Below are 21,084 nucleotides of genomic sequence, written 5' to 3'. Positions count from 1 at the left end.
ATCACAGGGCTGTCTCTGGGATGTGGCTCCCCAGTGTGGAAGGCACAGCAGCGGCAGAACACATGGCCACAAAGAGCTGGATTCCCATTCTGACAACACTTGGGCAACCCAGCAGTGTGGGTCAGAGGTATGAACTTGTGGCAAAAGAGAAAATGTGTTTCTTACACACCAATTTCTCTAATGTTGTCATTTAAGTATTTTTATAATGATATCAATGACATTAGATGGATAATATTAATAGCACATCTGTACAAGATGTTGGATTATCTGTCATCTGATCCCTGCTTCATAGCTCTGTGACCCAAACAAAAGATTTGGCCTTGAGGACTTGAGTTAGCTTGTCAGTGAAGTGCAGAGAAAGCCAGCACCCTGTAGGGGCGCTGTGCAGGCTGTGGTGACGATCAGATCAGGACAGCCACTGACAGTAATGTGAGGAATAATACAACTCAACATTATTACCGCGGCTCTCAAGAAGCTTGTTAATTCTTTGTCTTTTTCAGGAGGAAAAACTGCTCTTCCTTCAGCAGTACAACGGAGGAAATGAGGTCACAGTCCACCAAGGGAGCCAGAAGTGCAGCCCCACACAGGCAGGGTGGCCCAGTTGGAGGCACATGGCTAAGGGAACACCACACTTGCTCCAGACGAAGCCTCTTCTACCTGCTCCTCCCTACTGTGTGCGTGGTGTCCTCACCTAGACCGCAGACAGGTCAGGATATCCTCGGGGTTATGACAGGGGGATGAAGAGCCACATCTGCACCAGGAGGCTTGACCTAACTGAGTGCCATTCTTTCACTTCCAAAGGAATCATCAATATGCAAACATTTTTGTTAAGTAAAATAGAAAAATAAAATTAAAGCAGTTTCTAGCTTATTTTATGTAGCACTATCCTAAATTTGTACTTATACTGTTGGATATAATGGGGGTAAATGCCTCAAGTGAAAGCAAGCCCAGTAGATACAAAATACCCTGAGCTAGTACAGAAAGTAAGCATGCATGTTCAGCTAAGTGAGGGAAATTGCAATTTTTAAAAAAAATTTATTGATTGATTTTAGAGAGATAAGAGAAGGGGGAGGGCAAGAGAAAAACATTGATTTGTTATTCCACTTATTGATGCATTCATTTGATTCTTGTATGTGCCCTGACTGGAGATCAAACCCACAACCCTGGTGTATCGGGATGAAGTTCTAATCAACTGAGCTACCCGGCCATGGCTGGGATGTTTCAATTTGACAAAGGAATCCCACTGCTCATTGAGGTCATTTTAGAACATGACCTAAAATGAGAAGATATAATATTCTGAGTTGATGAACAGACATTGCTGTTTCCCATGCACTTGTGGCTCCTTTTAGAAATGTTGCAATACGATTTTTTGAACAAGTTTCGAAAAATTTTTAGTTTAAATGTGATCTACAATACCAGAGAAGGGCCTTTATCTGTTTTGGTCATTCCCATCCTCAGTGCCTAGTGCTGGGCTCAAGCTGTCCGTGGAATGAATGAATGTTGACTTAACTTTGGGAACCAACAGCACACATTTCCACATGCCAGATTCTCAATTTACAAATATTTACCATCAGGACTTGGTTTTAGCTCTAATTAGTCCAACTGTTAAGGATACCTCCAAAGTGGGAAATGTAATCCATCACTTTGCACCAGATGTAGCTTCAGCAGTTAGTCTTTTATCTAGTTTTATAAAGAATGAAACACAAACTTCAAATGACAAAAGCATGATGTTTTATGCTGAATTGATTCACAAAACGAAGTCAAGGCCAAATTATTAAAAATAAAGAGGGTAAATTCCTGAAGCTGATATCAAAAACTCTGGTTTTACACATGCTTACAAATAGGGCTATAAGTTCTCACTTGAAAGGTAGTTTAAGAAAAGAAGCCAGAAGATAGTTTTTAAAATGCATTTTAAACGGAGGGCATCATAAATTGATTGATTGCCATTTCCTTGTGAACACATATGCTAGATTTAGAAAAATATGACTATGAAGTTATGTATTCAAAGCTGTGTTTAGTAATACATTAATTGGCAAGGTATATGCTTTAAAAAATAAACAAATTCTATCACTAAATTCCACATAAATTTTCCATCTAGTTCAGTGCTTTCCAACCTTTTAAACTAATATACACTTTAGATAAAACTAAAAATAACATGCACTGCCATCCACTGTGAAAAATCTCAGATTCCTTGTGACTCTGTCTTCCTAAGAGCCAAGAAGTTTTTTGTGTAGCTTCATTTACTGTGGTTTGTATTATGAAGAGTTGCTAATTTCTTCCTTTTTTGATTTAGAATGTTGTTAGCACACTGCAGGCATGTCCCACACATCCTGTCCTTGCCTGGAGTGTCTCATGTGCACCCACAGGATCCTGCCACCCTCCTGCCAGCACCTCCAGGGTGAGAAGCCCTGCTCTAACTCAAGGGCAAAGCCAGACCCCCTGCCAAAGCAAATTTACCTGCTAGGAGCTCACCACATGTATGACGACAAACAAACCTTTACCAAGCACGTACTACGTTCCAGGCACGGTGCCAAGTGCTTTTACATTCCCCTCAGTGATCGTCACATCAACTCTCATTAACACGTGAGAAACTATGGCAGAAAGGTGGTTAGCAGCTCACGTGGAGCCACTTACCTGGGGGCAGCACCAAAGGATGTGAATCTAGGTCTATCCGAAGCCAAAGCCCGTCTGTTCACCGTAATATGCTGTCACCCACCCCACAGGCATGAACGCGTCACCCAGCACCACCTTCACATTTTCTCCCTTACCTGCATACTGCCCATATTATTACTTACCTAACATTGTTCTTTAAATTGATAAGCTATCTTTTTTCTAACACATCTTAAAATAAACACTCAAATCTTAGATGGTAAGTGCCTCCAGCACCCTTCCACCTCCGCCTGCAGCTCCAATTACATCGAGGGCCTCCCATGGAATGTGCCTCACCCAGGTACACCCTCCACCGAGGAAGCTGAGCCTAGTTCTGGGCACTGAGTCAGACAGTTGTCTCAGCGAAGTCACCAGGGCTTCCTGGAACTGGATGTATGCGGTGTGGAGAGGTCACAGGGGAGAGCAAGAGTGACACATTGTAATGGGAGCATTTCTCTGAGCCAAGAGTGGGAGAACTACGGCCTGTAAGCCTGCCACCTGTTTCTGTGAATGAAGTTTTACTGGAACATGGCCATGCCCATTTGCTCCATGTTTCCTCTGTGGCTGCTTTCACGCTGCGAAGGTGGCGATGAGTAGTCTCCACAAAGAATGTGGTCCACAGTTCCTGACCCTTTGCAAGAAAAGTTTGCAAGTTTGCCAACCCCTGCTCTAGGTAATGCATTTCCCACCCAAAAGTCAGTTGGCAAACACTGATCTATGGGTAATATGGACATTATTTATGATTCTGCTGATAAATAGATTTGAATCAAATTTAAATCAATTCCATTTAACCAATATTAATTTATTGAGGGGCTACTATGTGACAGTCTTCGCTAGGGACTGGGCTTAAAAAGGTGAACAAAGCTGGGATCCTACTTTCTGAAAAAACCCAGGATATAAAATACTTTCAATACAATGTAGATGTTAGAGAACGATTTGGTGTTTTCTTTTTCCTATAAAGTGAAACATTTTTGTTCTTTAAAACTTTGAAATTCTAAGACCATAACCTTGGGCTAAGAGCTCTCTGTCTCTAGGTTTGTTTGTTTGTTTGCTTTTTAGCATAAATACTAGGGATGAAACTAATTCTGTGAAATTACTCATTAACTTGTCCAGGAAAGGTCACTTACTGGGATTTTTCATAATTGCCAAATTCACTCTTGGCTCTCCACTACACAGTTCTAATCTCTCTGCTGAAGAGAGGAAAGATGAAAAGGTATCAAGACATCAAGGCAAAGAGTTAAAGAATAAGACTTTTGTTTTTTAAGATTGAGTTTTTAGATTGGAAACCATATTAGCTGGGGTCACATATTAACCTACTGCTGAAAAAGGCATGAAGGATGGAGATAATGGCCAGGTTCAACCAAGAGTTCATCACCTACTATCTGTCTTTGCAAGTCCAACTAGGTATCAGGTGAATTAAGGGAAAAACCAAATTCGACATCCCATGGATATGATGAAATTGATTATCCTCAGGCAGAGCAAAAAGAAGACAGAAAATAACAGGTGCTGCTTCGCTTCTGTGCATCTGTCCCGCCCTGATAACTGTTTATCTGCACTGGCTATTGACAACGTTTTATATCATACAAAGAAGGTTTTTACTGAGCTTCAGAAAGAGAAACAGAATGCATCTGTTTCTAGGGAAACCTGAGCTGGGAAGCTTGCAGGCCTGATTCAGAGATCGCATCCTTACACACACAGTGGCCCATTGTATAGTAACACCCCTCCTCCTCATCTGCCTCATCCCATTTAGAAATTAATGCAACAATGTGAGATGATTGTTGATGTTCATTATTAAATCATTTATTCATCCCACACAATGATTCAGAATTATTCATTAAGCTTGCCAGAAAGGAGCTGGGTTTTACCTCCAAGGTAGTTTGGAAGGGATGTGCTCTTTAAAAGGATATTTTATAACAACACAATTATCATAATTAAAAGCTACCCTGGATATTCTGATGAGCTTTTGACATATATTTGAGTACTGGCATTTTAACACAAGGAGATAAATGAGACTGAAATAGTACTAGGGAATAATATTGCTGTGGAGGAAAAAGCTGAGGCAGTATTAAATACCATCTTGCCATCATCACCTCCAATTTTACCATGGTCTTCAAGCTAATTAATTTTACAAAACGTCACTTGGATTTCTGGCTTTCCAAAATGAATTCGAATTCCATTGCTGTGACCCCAGCAGCCCCCTGCACCACTGAGTTACAGGTGCACGCACACCCTGTGAGAACCCCCTACCTGAGCTGCTAAGCCAAGCAGCCACTCAGCCGGCCAGGGCTGTGCCCACTTCTGGTCCAATCTCTTCCTGATGTTGCCCATGGTCTGTTCTGTGTTTAAAAGGCCACTAAGCAAAGAGCCTGATTTGGTTAAGCCACTAAAACTGACAGGTGACTGCAAGAAGGGCATCCATCTCTCTGGTTTTCCTTATAAGCGGGTCTAGGTGAAGATCCTAGCACCAGTTGCCAAGTAGAAGACACCTTATCACGCGTGAAGTGGTGCCTGGTGGGAATACTGGGGGCCACTTATGAAGAGAGAACTGACTGCTTCGTGAACCTGGAAAGCCTGCATGTGGATCAGAGCAGAAAGGTGCACAAGGACCAAAGGACTTGGAGGCCACGTGACATGTGCTGACACTCAGAACACACCACGGAAAGCCTGTGCCTGGGGACTCAGTCTGCTCCGTGCCTGGCATACAGTGGTGCTAACCAAAGACACGAGCTGCTGTCAGCCTGTCCCTGAGGAAAGGAGGGTGAGTCAGTTTCAGGCCTTTATGATCCCACGAACATGGATGAGGCATTCAGTATGAGCTGACCTGAGCCAGGCCTCCCGAATGAAGAGGTGACTATAACAGTGTCTGTGTTCAAGAAGCTTAGTCTAGTGGGGGATTCAGACAAGTCAAGACATACAAATCCGCTGGGATCAAGGAAAGCTGAAAAAATGGCATGGGTCAGGGTGCACCTCACACTGAAGATGTCAGAGTTGAGGAGGCATTGGCCAGGCCAAATGGGTGAGGCAGAGGGAATGGGGAAGGTGAGGAGCTGGGCCTCTCCTGGGGGTGAGGGGGCGGTGGAGCGCCGTGCCCCTCTGGCTGGTAGGTGGAGATGGAATGGAATGGTGCAGGGGCACCAGTTCAGAGCTGTTGCTGTGCCCCGGTTGAGAGACAATGGTGGCCTAAAGGAGTAGACAGGCTGGAGAGATACTAAGGAGGTAGAATTAAAGTCACATGACATATTATGAGTCCTCCTGGGCAGGAAGGCCCTACTGGAGATAGGCCATCAGGATTCCAGAACCTGATGTCCTTTAGAGTGGAACAGGAAACCTAGATCCCTGCTCTGTCTCCAGCAACCTCCTGATTAAAATTTGCGGCCCCATGCTGCTCTGCCTTTGGGAAGAGACTACACTGCGGGGGCTGAGAGGAGTGTTTCAGTCTTGCCCTAGGTTATTTAATTGGCATTCTCGTGGTAGACAGTAGTCTCTGTGAGCCAGAGCAAATGGAGTCCACCTCCCAGACAGAGACCAGCTCTGGGTGTGCCAACAAATCCTTCCTGAGCCTGCAAGGCTGCAGGTTGGGCAAGGGAGGTGGCTGGTGCGTCCCAGACATGATACCACCCTCTGGAGTTCCTGATGGAGGGGGAGCAGGCTTCCCCAAGGATGCCCTGTTAGAGCAGTGGGCTTTCTTTTTATAAATATCTGGGGGTGCTTGGGGTCCTCATGTGCTCCATCCTACGATGAGAAACCCAGAACCACACGCCACTCAAGACTATGGCTGACAAGATTGGAGAACAAAGAGTAGCCATGGAGACAGCATTTGCATCATTTATCTTTTGATATGAAAGAAATCATTTCAGTGGCATTAAATGTTCTCTCTGACATTATCCTCCAGTTACAAAATAGTCTCCATGGTGGTGCTGATGCCATCTTGACACTATTTCCTTGCATCAAAATGGTTTTCTGCACCAACTCAAGCACGGTACAAAATCTCAAGGCCCTTAATAGAAATTTTCTAACTTCATCTCCATGGAACAGTTGGAAAATGTCTCTAATTATGCAAGCTTTTTGTAAAATGCCTCAGAAACACAGAAGGGCCTATTGTACTTCTCACAAGTAAATGTGAACTCATTTAGTATTCAAAGACGAAAAGAAAAGTGTCAGGACTTAAAAAACATTCTAATAAATGATTGTTACTTGGTTAGGCCACCTCCCTCTCCTTACCTTCTAAGAAATAAATTTAAATTTTAGCAAAGTCTGATGAAGTACACTCTGGAAAGATATTAAAGGTGGTATTAGGCCCAAAACAAGAGACACAAGAGTTGTCAAAATTGGAATGCTAGCAAGTCATGGCACCTCAGGGGATCGGCTCAGATCACACCCTTTTCTGTGCAAGGAATACTGCAAGTGCTACCAGGAGAAATGAGGTGTGTGGGCAACATCAGAAAACAAGATCTCTACAAAAGGAGCATCTTACTTTTGTGTGAGTGTGTACACATGTGACAAGTGCCTGATCACTTAAAAATGTACAACAGACAAAATACACTTAATGTAAGATCACCCCAAATACCTTTCTCTCTCCTGGTTCTGGAGAACTTGGTCTCCTCCTAAGGAAACCGATGAGGCCCCAGGGCCTGCCCACTGCAGCCCCACCCCAGGATGTCACAGGTTCCATCTAAAGGAGCGTGAAGCTTGGTTGTTAAAGATCATCTGCCCTGGGACAAGCGCCTGCTTCTTGGAGAAATGAGAAAAGGTGCCCCTGGCAGCTTCCCTTTTCTGGGGGTATGTGTTGTCTGTCATACTCCCACCTGCAGGGCCCCCGTCCTCAGCTGTGAGAGCTCCCACAACTTTAGTACTTATAGGATAGGGGTTATTCTAATGCTTTACAGCCTCTTCTCATTTAATCCTCGTGACCAGCCTAGGAGAACTCCTTCTGCTATTCCTGTTTTACAGATGAGGAACTGAGGCTGGGAAGGGCTAAGCCGCTTGTCCAAGGCCTCACGGCCAGTGAGTGACAGAGCTGGGATCAGAACCTGGTTCTGTCTGCAGCCCCACCCCCTCTCCCCTTCGCCAGGCTGTAGAGGGGCAGGAGAAGGATCTGGAAACCTCTTCTTCAGACCTTTCCACCCAGGCACCTGGGGTCCTGCCCGCTACCTGCTTTGGCAAACTTGTCTGCCATCTCCTTCCGAACGGCCTTGGTGAGGTTGAAGTAGTCGTCGTCCTCGTCGATGCTCTGCAGGAACAGTGGGATGTGCTGGAAGACAATGGCATGCTGGCACTTCCGCTGCCCAGCGGTGCTCAGCTGCTGCTCCAGCCACTGGTCCTGGGCCTGCTTCAAGGTAGGGCACCTGGAGGCATCGTAAAGGAACTGGGAGTTGAGGACGAGAAACAGGACGCCCCCGGCCCAGAAGCTGAAATAGTCGTCTCCCCACGTCTGCTGGAACTCCGCGATGGTCTCGGGGGTGGGGGCATTGCCCACGTCATGGTTGCCACTGACCAGGACCAGTGGGATCTCACTGTCCACGTTCCTGAGCACCCGCTGCAAGTCCTCTGTCTGCTCCTTCCGCCAGGGCGCCCCTGAAAGAGTGAGGGTCACATCCTTTAATGGCCAGGCTGTTTATACATTTACTAATGCAAAATAAGAGGGAACAATCTAGAAATCCATTCAACTGAGCACATGGAAACGACAAAAGTACCGTTTTTTTGTTTGTTTGTTTTGCTCCATAAGACACACATTTTTCACCCCAAAAGTGGGAGAGGGGGGGAATGTCTGTGCGTCTTGTGGAGCGAATATTGCATCACAGACCATTATGTGTATTACCTGACCTGTCAGCGGTGGCAACGGCTGTTACAAGAGGAAGCGGTGGGCCCATGCAAAACCCCTGGGGACGCTTAAATGTCCCATTTACTGATGAATCTTAGTGCCTCTGGTCAGTATGAAGACAGCAAAGAAAGTGATATCAGTGATTGTGAGCAACCGAGCTTCATAAATTCTGACACTAGCGATGATGAGTTCTTGGGGTTCCCAGAAAACTAGAAGAGTACTTGAACCTTAAAGTCTCTCCTCATTTGTTAATGACAGTGATCATGGTTCTTAATACCGCTGTTGACTGCTGTTCACTTTACATGGTTGAAATATTATTCTGTTATATTTTATTAAATAATTTAGTACAGCATATGGTTCAAAATATTTTTTTTTTCTTGTTTTCCTCCTCTAAACCTAGGTGCGTCTCATGGTCAGGTGCATCTTATGGTGTGAAAAATACAGTAATAACATGCTAAAAGCAAATCAACAAGTGAGATGGGAACCGTTACCCCCTGGTTTGATCTGTCCTTCCCTCTGGATGCCTTGGAATTCAATGACTAAGTGGCCATTTGACCCAAGGCTTCTGACTGAATGACGGTGGAGTCATTGTAATATTAAATGCTGGTGCAGCTTGATTTCTATCTTTTATTAAGATGAAAAATAAATATAAACAGTTATAACTCTTCTGCCTCAACTCAATGGATCATGATTTGAGTACCCGTATGGTGTGTGGATCCAGCTTTGAACATCAGTCCCAAACTGAAGTTTTTAATACCATACACATGGCCTTCTAAACTGTGTGAGCACCTTTATAGGAAACATTCTTAGAAGCTGAATGGCGTGATCAACTGGCACATGCATCTTACCAAACACCCCTTGTGCAGAGAAAGGGGGACTTCATATCCCATTAGTGCAAGGGCTCAACGTCCTAACAGTAAGTGTGTCCCCTCTGGCTCCCAGGACTCAGTGTGGAGATGATGATTTGGTTAAAAAAGTGGAAAATGTGTGCGGACCCTCCTCCCTCAGATTCCTGGCTTCCACACTTCTCATAGTAATGCACAACTCACAACTTTAATAAATGGGTTTTAAAATGAACAATTCAATTACATATCTTTTTTTTGAGCCTTTCTGTGCTAACTTATTCAATAAATATTTACTGAGTGCAGACTATGTATAAGGCACTGATTTAGTTAGTGGGGGCAAGCTATGAGCCAAAGACACACAAATTCTACCCTTCAAACTGGGAAGTCAACTTCCAATGTTTCCAGTGTCCACTGTTCTGAAGCGTTGCCGAGAAAAGTAAAGTGGGGAGAAGGCATACTTCCCTCACCATGTTAGTCCTGAGGCATATGCTCAGTATTGTGCAAAGACAGCCTAAGAAAATGATGAAAAAAAGGTTGCCATAAGCAGATGAAAATTATAACCCAACATTTCATTTCCATCATGAATTACAAAGAAAGCAAAGAAGTCTTTACAAAGCAATTACAGCTAAGAAAGATCATAAAGCAGAAATAAAAGAATCCATCTACATGGTCATAAAATAGGGAGAGGTGAAATAGGAATGGGTAGAAATAACTCAGGAAAGAAATAGAGGAAAACACAAAACTATCTCAGAAATTATTACTACAAAAAGATTAGCAGTAGTGAGATTTCCTTTACAACCAAGTATACACCAGTTTTTCTAAATTCCCCACGTGAGCTTATTAAGAATGTGCATTCTCTAATTGTTGCTTATGCAGTTCCTCATATTTCCACTTAATCACACTTGTTAACGGTGTGGTGCAGATCTCCTATGTCATTATTCTTTGCTTTTAGCCTATTGATCTGTATCAATTTCTGAAAGACTTGGTCACGTGGCTACTGTAATTATGGATCAATCCATTTCTTCTTGAAATTCTGCCAACTTGCATATTCATTTACTTTTAGCTACATTGTCAGATGCCTAAGAGTTGAGAATTTCCATGTCACTGAAATGTTTTTATATTTAATCCTAATAAATAAATAAAAACAAGAGGTGGAGCCACTCCTTTGCATGTGGCTATCCCACTGTCCTAGTACCATTTGTTATAAAAATTATCCTTTTCCCATTGAATTGCCTTGGCAACCGGGTCAGAAATCAATTGACCCTAATTGTGAGGGTTTATCTCTGGACTCTCAATTCTATGCCATTGATCTTTATGTCTATCCTTATGACAGTACCATAGTGTTTTGATTACTGTAGTTTCTAATAAGTTTAAATCAGGAAATGTGAGTCCTCCAACTTTGTTTTTCCTTTTGCAAGGGCCCCCTGAATTTCTGTATGATTTCAGGATCAGCTTTTGGTAGTTGTAGAATCCAGGAGAGCTAAGCTCAAGGTCCACCACACAAGAAGCTCACAGCCTTTTAAGAAGTCTTGTTTGGATTTCTCTTACTGCGGACACACCCACAGCCTGGAGTTCTTGGAGTGGAAGGCAACCCAGTAAGGTTGGCCCATGCCCAGAATAAAGGTGATGTGTACCTCTGAAAGTAATGTCCCAACCACCTGTGCACCTGCACTACACAGGAGAGGGAGGCCGCGAGGGTGTGGGAGCCCTGGTGTGTTCTGAGAAGGGTGCTGTCATGTTAGGACTCAGTCCCCATAAAGATTCATTGGCCAAAGGCAGGCGGGATGGCTTAGTGGGAGGTGAGTAGAGAGAAGGGGGTTGGCAGAGAGGCGATTTTATGGTTCTCAGGCACAAGGTAATAAAAACTAGAACAGGACTGTGAAACTAGAAATGGAACAAAAAAAGACCACGCAAATATGTGTAAGCTTTGTCCTGTTTGTGTAAGAAAACAGAGAGGAGAAAATATGTAAGTGTCTGTCATTGTCTGAACTTGCTACTATCGGCCAGTCTTCCGTAGATTATTTTCCCGCCAAAGTGATCAGGTCTCTAGTATTTATGTTCTTTAGAGCCAGCCTTGGTGCTACTATAAGATGTGTACATACATAATGACAGAATATTCAATTTAACAAAAGACTATTAGGCACTTGGTACATGTAAGACATGGTTCAAGGCTGATGCTGACAAGAGACAAAGCAATGCCCTCGGACAAAGAAGCTCCAGGACAGTTATAAGCAGGCTCACCTTTGGCGCTGGCCAGTCCCCTCAGGAGGAGGGATGACAATGCATTTCTGTTTAGAGCTGCTGGTGTCAGGTGCTTGGTGAGGTCTTATTTAGAAAGACTGCCTCTTCTACTTGAAGATTCCATTTTGTAATCTGAACTTTGGCACCAGTGGCTATATACCTAAATCTTTGGTCTCATTTGGGGTTTTAAATATACAACATAATGAAAAGCTAATAGAAGTTTCACAGTTAAAACTCCAGATACACTCACTGTTCTTTCAAAGTCAGAGGCAAAATCTAAAATGCCCCAGTTATCATAAAGCTAGAAGAATAGAAACTATTTGTCTTCAGATAGGCATTTATTCAGCACACTTGCTGTCCCACTGTGTGCTAGGTAATGGCAACACCACTGCAAGGAAGTGAGTTATCTTTGTTCTCATGGAGCTCAAAGTCTGGAAGGGGAACCAGACATGGCATCACGCGACTTGGGAAGTTCTGTGCTAGAAGCCTTGGGCCCTGTGGAAGCACAGGGTTGGGATGACCTACACAGTTGAGAGGTGTGAGAGACTCTTCCCAGAGCAAGCAATAGTCCAATCAAACAGCAAAGGTTTAGGGGTAATTAGGGCCTGCTGAAGAAAAAAGGAAGCCTTCCTAGGCAAAGAAAGAGCAGGCTGAAGCACAGAGGTCAGAAAGACAACCTGGTACCCTTTGGGAAGTGGGACCATGAAGAGTGTACAAGCCAGAGCAAGAAATAAAAAGCTTACATTTTTTGGAGTGCCTATTAGGTCTCAGCACTGAGCTAAGTGCTTTACACTAATGATTTCATTTGCTCCTACAAGAACCCAACACAGTAGAATTAGTAATGCAAATGGAGAAACTGAGGCACAGGTAAAGCCCTCATTCCAGGTCACAGAGTTTATAAGATGCTCACTGGGTTTTAACTCAGGTAGGGCTGCTAGACGAAATACAAGCTGTCCAGTTATATGGATTTCAAGAGGATAGTATTTTAGTATTACCCCTGGCTGGTTTGGCTCAGTGGATTGAGCGTCGGCCTGCGAGCTAAGTGTCGCTGGTTCGATCTACCAGTCAGGGCACATCAGAGAAGGAAAACTCTGACTCCAAAAACCCTCCGCTGCCTTGCGGCATACCTCTTCAGGGGAAAGGCTAAGGGAGTAAACCCCGACAGAAAATCCGGAGCCGGAGTCCCTAAGGCGGTTTGACGTTGTAGTCAACACCGGCAACTCCTGCGGCGCACCTGAAGCCAAGCTGTATTGACTCCGTCTTTCCCTTGGACCCTTCAGCTGCGAAGAGAGGGGGGGTCTGCTGCATGGGCAACAGCAGACCCTCCATATCACCTTGCCCAGGCTCTGTAGCTTCAGCTTCACTGGAGAGGACACTCCAGCGTCATCGTAAGATGTCGATTCAACACGGGAGGAGACAGATACCGTGTCACTCCCGAGTCGGACTGCACAGCCATTCTCGGCGGTGCAGATAGACTCTTAAGAAGCTACACCATCGTCTCTCGAGACGGACGGCTGCCGACGACGAGTATTTTAGTATTAGTATGCCCCACGCAGTATTTGTATTCCTGTACTTTTATTTGCCAAATCTGGCAGCCCTAAATTCAGGTCCACCTGGGGTTAACCAGCCTGACTCCAAAGCTGCTGTTCCTAGCTAGGAGTGGAAATGGGTACATACACCATCTCCTGGTCAGAGCCTAGAGCAGCTGCAGGGTGAACATGATGTGGATGAGAGAGGGAGCTGCAGACAACTCCATGACTTTCTACATTGAAATGCAAGACCATGATTTCAGTCCAATCCCTTAAACAGTTAGTTTGGCCATGTTTTTCTTGATGTGTTACCCACCCAACTGGCAACAACCAAAAAGTGTTGCTAATATAGTCTGTTGGTCAGGGTATGGGGAGATAGGTCATTTCTTATAGTATTGGCTGGAGTGTAAAAGGTTTTCTGAATTCAAATTTGAAAACCCACATATACTTTGACCCCAACATTTTAACATCTGGAAAATTTCCCAACAATATGTGAGAAAAAACTGTACAAATAAGAATTTTTATTGCAGCCTGTAAGAGCAGAGCAGGGCTAGGAGTAGGTTAAGGGGAGTGAGTGGAAAACGTAAGCAGCCAGCACTCTCGGGTTTGTGCAAGTGCTGGCCCTGCATCTGTGTGACACCAAGAGTGGGCGCCTCCTTAAGTTCTGCTCCCTGGACACCTCACGTGCATCGCCCTACCCCTGGTGCTGTAGCATATAATCATAGTCAACCTCAGTGAACATGGACAGGGACTTGGTAAATAAATTATGGTCTAGCCAATCAATGAAATACTATGTAGCCACAAAAAAGAATGAGGAAAATTGTCTATACTGTACTAAGGGGAAAAAGCAAGATCAATACAGGTATTCCTCAGATATATTGCAGGTTTAGTTCCAGACCATTGCAATCAAGCAAAAGTATTGCAATAAAGTGAGTGGTAATCATTTTGCTGGCACAAGAAAAATGAGGTCTGCCTGTACATTGTGCATATTTGCTGCCTTTTATGTAAAAAAAGAAAAGTAGAACTACACATAACATGTGCACACACTATCTTTGAAAGGGTGCCTTAAAAACTGGTTCTATGTGCTGCCTCCCGGGAGAGGAGCTGGGTTAGAAACATTTTATACATTCTTTATATTTATTTGTAACTTTTGAGAGTTGGTCCACATAAATAGATTTCTATTAAAAATGTAAAGAAAGAAAATTATGAAAAAATATAAGAAAGAAATATGCAAATATGCTTAGAAATGTATCTGGGAAGGTTACACAAGAACGTGGTAGTTGTCTCTGGGAGGAAAAATGGCATCTGGGGTGTGAATGGGGGTGATTAATTTACCAGCTGCCAATCCATATATGGAATTTAATTTTTTCCTCATATGCAAGTATTACCTTAAAATTGAAGACATATAAAGACACGAATGTTAATTACACACACATTACATGATATGCACACACATGCACATGCTGTGTTATCAAACCACTGTTAGAACTGAAAAAAACTGGATGACTTTATATAATCCCAGGCAAGCCCAGATAAAAGCCTGGGTGTCTTCACACAGCCCACTCACTTCAGGGCATCCAATCTTGGTCTGGGAGGTAGCATCATTTTTCTCCCCAGGGGAAGGCACCCAGAGAGGCTGATGAGAGGAATGCAGGACCAGGCCTTTCTCACCTGTAGCTTTGTCCCCAGTGGGGAAAGAATCCTTGGCCCTAAAAATAAGAATGTCGTATTCTCTGGAGTGTTCTAGGCTGCACCTGAAATCAGACACCTATTTGTGGTTTGGCTTCCATTGCTAGCAAGCTTTCCTCAACAAGCTATTTATTCCGTTTCTGTATTCTTTCCCAAGGACTTGCGTTGCCACTAAGGAACCTTCTTCTTTCCCATATCTTCGCTAGTAACATGGGTTTCTGATTTCATACAGGTTGAAGCTCAACATGATTAAATGAAATTGTGTGTTTTTATTGCATTAGAATAAAATCCCACTGCTTCATTCGTTTATTCCACAACTGAACTCTTTGGGGCGTAGTAAATTAGAAGTAAACACCAGAGTGAACCTGGAGGGCTATTCATAGAATATTGCCATAATATTTCAGAAGCAATGGTAAAACCCTTGGAAGGATGAGATGAACTCTAGGCCCATACAGTTTTTCTTAGGATTTTAATGCACTACAATTTACTGCTTATAGAGAACCCAGGTGGGTTGCTTCATTTCCAAGAACACAGGTGTCCAGGTTACCACCACGTTTTGTCCCCTGGCTTAGGGCTCCATCTTCTGAAGGGAAAATAACCACTATGCTTCATTTAAACTATATCTCAGCCAGAAGTGCAGGCAGATACCAGAGAAATTTAGTGCTTCCCTGCTACACACAAAACATCGTGATAACACACATTCTGCTTTCCCCTTTGGGGGTAGAGAAGAAAGGAAGCTGCTGCAAAGTACTGGAGAACACAACCTGGTTACAGAAAATATGGAGCAAGAAATGAACAACAAATCCATGGGTTTCCTTTCCTTTTTAACCATCCCCACCCTGGCCAGCAATACACAGTGAGGACAAAATTTCACCAACAAACTACTGTTAAAAACCACCCACCTCTGCAATCTTCACAATATTTTCTCTTTCCTATGGAGGCTGTCTAAACAACAGATACTCTGATTAGATTTTGAGGGTTGTGAATCTATTTACTGTTTTAGTAAGAAGTTTTTCTTCTTTCTTCAACTAGATCAATGCTCTCTATAACAACAGGACAATAAAGAATGTTGTTTAAAGAAAATAAGAACTCTCTATCCCCTAGTCCCTGCAGGCACAAGAACTCTAACGAGTATTGATGCTGATACCCATTCAACCACTGTCAGGAAAATTTAAATTAAATAGCAGGACTAAGGAGAGACACAGCCAGGGGATGTAATGAGCTGCTCATTCAGGGGGATATAGAGTGGACTTCCAGGTTCAATACATTTAGCAGCAAAAAGAACAACAAAATCAATATGGCCCCAAGTAAGCACACTCTGAGCAGTTACTTGCAAACCCAATGATTTCTCCAGTTGTGGCCTGTGAAGGGGAGGCCAATAGCTCAAGTCTGCCATGGGTTACAATTTTCTGTCCTAAAAACTGCTGCTGCACTTTGTCAGATCCTTTCACACCGCAGTCTTCTGGGTCCGCCCCAGCTCAAGGCTTTCTTCTGCTGGGACTTCACAAGGACCCCGGCCTCACCACCACCCCCATCCCAGTACCAGGCTGTGCAGTGGTGAGCAGTCTCCAGCAGGGTTTTCTTTGCACAGTGAAGATGCTGGGTAGATGTGAGTGGATTTGGTCTAATTTGGGATCAGCAAAATGTAGAAATCAACAGGGAGACATTAGGATACATGCAAAACACCCATCTCTAGCTCCTCCTTCCCTGATTTCAGTAGTGTGTTATCAGCTGGGCAGCCTCAGGATTTACTGATAAAAGCAGAAGGTTCAGCAGCTTCTCCACCCAGCTCCAATCCAGCTTCTGTACACACCACTGCCAGCATCACCACCACCGCTCCTCCTGCCTTCTGAAGTTTCTTTCCCTCACATAGCTGTGGCCAATCTTTAGGCAATTGAAATTATGACTTGTGGTTTATTACAATCTATGAAACTACAATGGGTGGTAGCATCTGCCTGTTATGGAATGAATTCCCTGACCCCAACAATTCCTATGTTGCAATCCTAATCTCCAGTAACTGCAGACAGTATTTGAGCCTTTGCCCAGGAGAGCTGACCCTCTGTCCCCTCCTTCAGCTCTTCCTTACCACCTCTGCTGCGTCGCCGCACCACAAGACCACGCTTCCTCTCCCCTGGCTGTAGCTTACTGCTGGCCAGGCCGCAGTAACCTCCTGGGCGGCCACTCAGTCCGTCCTTACGCGGCCACTGGCACCGGCTTTTTCAGTGTCACCAGCCTGTCACACTGCTCACCTCTCTCAAACACAAGTCAAAGTTACATATACTTAATCCCAATTTCTTATATTTTATGCCATCTATCCTTACATCATCCCTCTGATGGTGCAATGGATGGCCTTCTGGCATCTTATGAAAAAGACACCATCGAAAAACGTTGCCCAATTCAAAACTTGCATGTTTCAAGACTACTCCTGAAACAGAACGGTTTGTGTACCAGCTGAAGTGTCCCTGCTGTTTTGCAGAAGCACAAAGAGGATTTTGCATTTCTTCATCATCAGCTTTGCCAGCTCTAAGATAACACAATTCTTGACAAATGTTTAAATTGAAGAAATGTGGAGGACTTCTGGCCAAGATAGAGGCATAGACAGACATGCTGCATCTCCATCCACAACTAAGAAGGAATACAACTATCTCAATACTAGAGACAACCAGAAGTTACAGAAAATCGAGCTGCATGAAAGTCCAACAAACAGAGATATAAAGAAAAACACTCATCCAGACAGGTAAGAGGGGCGGAGAGGATGCACCAGTGGCAGCAGCGGCAGGCCAGCGGAAAGCGAAGTCACACGTTTTAAAAAGTAGGAAGGGGAGTGCTCCCAGCACCATACCAGACCACACAGCTCATGGTCCCAGCGCCAGGGAAAATAAAGCCTCATTGCTTCTGACTGTGCAAACCAGTGGGGGTTGGGACAGAGGAAGAAACTGCCAGTCTCTCAGCAGAGTTCGCTTGTTTAAAGGGCCTCCATGGTCCTAGAATATCCACAGACTCACCCACTCTGGGAACGACAGGCAGGGCAGCAGCTAGAGAAGCACCAGTCCCATTTGGAAGTGGGAGAAGTGTCTGGAAAAAGGGCGAGTGCTGAGCAAGCAGCATTGTTCCCTCTCAGACTCCTCCCCCACATACAGTGCCACAACGTGGCGAAATGGGTTGCCTGTACTGACAAATACCTAAGGCTCTGCCCTTTACAACATAACAAGTGCAACAGCTCTACCTAAGACAGAGAGGCAAACCAACACAGGAGCCTGTCAAGATGAGGAGACAGATAAGTATGGCCCAAAAGAGGGAACAGATCACAGTTCCAGTGGGAGAATTAAGTGATGAGGGGATAGCCAACCTAACAGATGTAGAGTTCAAAACACTGGTGATAAAGACGATCACAGGCTTGACAGGTATGCTTAAGTACAGCAAATGCATAAGAGAAGAAATGAAGGTTATGCTAAGTGAAGTGAAGGAAAATCCACATAAAACCAATGGTGAAGGGAAGGAAACCAGGGTTCAATTCAATGATTTGCAACATAAGGAAGAAATAAACAGTCAACCAGGACAGAAGGAGGAAATAAGAATTGAAAAAAATGAGGAGAGGCTTAGGAACCTCTGGGACAACTTTAAACATGCCAACATTTGAATCATAGGGGTGCCAGAAGGAGAAAAGGAAGAGCAAGAAATCGAAAGCTTATATGAAAAAATAATGAAGGAAAACTTCCCTAATTTGGTGAAGGAAATAGACAAGCAAGTCCAGGATGCATAGAGAGTCCCAAACAAGCTAGACCCAAAGAGGACCACAGCAAGACACATCATAATTAAAATGCCAAAGGTGAAAGATAAAGAGAGAATCTTAAAAGCAGCAAGAGAAAAGCAGAGAGTTACCTACAAAGGGGTGTCCATAAGACTATCAGCTGATTTCTAAAAAGAAACTTTGCAGGCAAGAAGGGACTGGCAACAAGTATTCAATGTGATGACAAGCAAGGCCCTACAACCAAGATTACTCTACCCAGCAAAGCTATCATTTAGAATGGAAGGGAAGATAAAGAGCTTCCCAGACAAGGTAAAGCTAAAGGAGTTCATCATTACCAAGGCATTATTCTATGAAATGTTAAAGGCTCTTATTTAAGAAAAAGAAGATCAAAACTATGAACATTTAAATGAAACAAACAACGATCAACAACTGAATCTAAAAAATGAAAACAAAATCCAACTAAGCAAACCAGAATAGGAACAGAAACATAGGTATGGGGATCATTTGGAGGGTTATGAGGCAGGAGGGGGAAGAGGGAGAAATGGGGAAATGGTGTAGGGATTAAGAAGCATAGTTGGTTGGTACAAAATAGACAGGGGGAAGTTAAGAATAATATAAGAAAGGGTGAAGTCAAATAACTTTTATGCATGACCCATGGACATGAACTAAGGGGGGTGGGATTGTTGGAGGGAAGAGGGTACTGGGTGGAGGGGATCAAAGGGAAAAAAATGGGACTACTATAACAACATAATCAAAAATATATACTTATAAAAGTAACAACAAAAACAAACAAAAAAAGAACTGTGTACTGCTTCAAAGCTAAAACATGAAGAAAGGTTTTTTGGGGGGTATTGTGTTATTTTGGATTCACAGAGCATCAACCTCCTTGTTTTATCACTGCCCTTTACAGATGAGTTAGCCAAGGCTTTACTGCAGTCACAGGGGAGGAGGCAGGGAATGAGGAATCAGAGCTGAGCTATGCAGAGCCCAGGGCTCAGCCATGGAGGGAACCTGGGAACTGGCTCGTCAGTGGGGCTCACTGGGGAGCAAGGCAATCCACATTCTAAATCTCACTCTGTGAAGCACTGGCAGTGCTCTCTTTGGCAATAATCAATTACAAATATGCCTCTCACTATCACTAGTAAGTGTTTCTATTTGCCGGGGCACCAAGGTAAGCATTTCACATATTACTCCGTCATGACAACAGTCTTGTCAGCATCTCTTACTTACTGTATGCTGCCTTAATTTCTTCAGGTATAAAGCAGTAACAGTGAATTTGCTATATCTATTATGAACTAATGGAAAAAAAAAACAATGACATTGAGGCAGGATGGTAAAAAGCTAGGAAAATTCCTTGGCAAGTGGAATGAGGAAACTGAAACAAGATGATTAAACAGAGCCAAACAATTGACCAATTTACAGTCAGCTAGTGAATCACAAGACCTTATCTTCCCTAACCAAGACACCTGAGCACAAAAGGTTTCTACCTCTCCTCCCCAACCAGAGAATACATAGTTTAGATCACCCTGGTCGGGAGATAGGTACAGAGACCCAATTAACACCATTTGTGACAACTAAACCCAAGGACAGATGAAGTCAGGGGAACAAATAACAAGAACCCAATTACAGCCAGACAGACCCAAGATAAAAGTAATAAAGCTGACCAGAGAATAATCCCAAATTCCCTTATACAATAATGTGTATTTTGATGCATCAACATATTAAAACCTCACCTGGAAAGCTAATGAGTATTCTGCTGAAACTCTTCCCTAAGATTCTCACCCAAAGAAGAGATAAAAACCCTCAAGACAAAGGACGCTGGCCCGGGCTTGCTTGGGAGCTTGCCTAAGCCTATTCTTGAACATGAACTTTTTATTTTCTTTCTCCTAAACTTTAAGGGCTCCCATAAGACTTGCAACCAGGGGAGCAGGGGGCAGCAGGAGCTCATCCCAAGCTAACCCCCTGAACAGGTCTCCAAGGCCTCCCTTTTCTCTGACTTTCCAGTGAGCTAAAGCGGCCTCACCTCAGCTCACTTCTTTCCCTTATCATTTCTAGGCTCTCTCCTGTTGCTTCCTCTATCTAAGCCCTTACCTGTCTCACTGTCCCCACCTTTAATAAATGTACTCTCAAAATCACCTGGACTTGTATTGCGAAATCTTTCCTGCACAGAGTCAAGAACCCAACAGACTGGCCTGAGGCAGACCTGCTCTGGGTTGGTTCCCCCTCAAGTAACAACATAACATATATGGGCTAGATGCCAGGAAAATGTGATAAAATGAAGCTTAGAATTTGTACACAAGGTTTATGCCAGAGGAGGCAGGAGGAAGGACAGTTGCACTCAATGTTAAGGACTGCCCACACAGCACCTGTCAGTGAACCATTGACTAAGTGACCACAAAGAGCAAATAACCCTACAGGCTTTCAACAATAAACAACTTGACCCCTGGGTTTACAAAATACAGTTACTACAACCAAATGTGTGTCAAATACAGGGGAGTTCTAGACTTGTTGAAATATTATATATCTAATGTAATCATTCAGAAGGCATTCCAGCTAGTG

General features: G+C 43.7%; 1 protein-coding gene across 1 annotated transcript in view; it reads right to left on the bottom strand.

The window, feature by feature from the left end:
* The window catches only part of CPPED1 (calcineurin like phosphoesterase domain containing 1), a 119,979-nt gene that overhangs the window by 34,777 nt on the left and 64,118 nt on the right, over positions 1 to 21,084 (bottom strand). Inside the window, exon 3 of the mRNA XM_090276994.1 lies at positions 7,801 to 8,223. Within this exon, the coding sequence (XP_090133120.1) occupies positions 7,801 to 8,223 (423 nt within the window). The remainder of the gene's footprint in view (positions 1 to 7,800; positions 8,224 to 21,084) is intronic.

The sequence above is a fragment of the Furipterus horrens genome, unplaced genomic scaffold (assembly GCF_987537825.1).
Source record: "Furipterus horrens unplaced genomic scaffold, mFurHor1.1.pri manual_scaffold_5, whole genome shotgun sequence".
Taxonomy (NCBI): Eukaryota; Metazoa; Chordata; class Mammalia; order Chiroptera; family Furipteridae; genus Furipterus; species Furipterus horrens.
The sequence above is the reverse complement of the archived record's forward strand: the minus strand, read 5'-3'. Positions and strand labels throughout refer to the sequence as shown.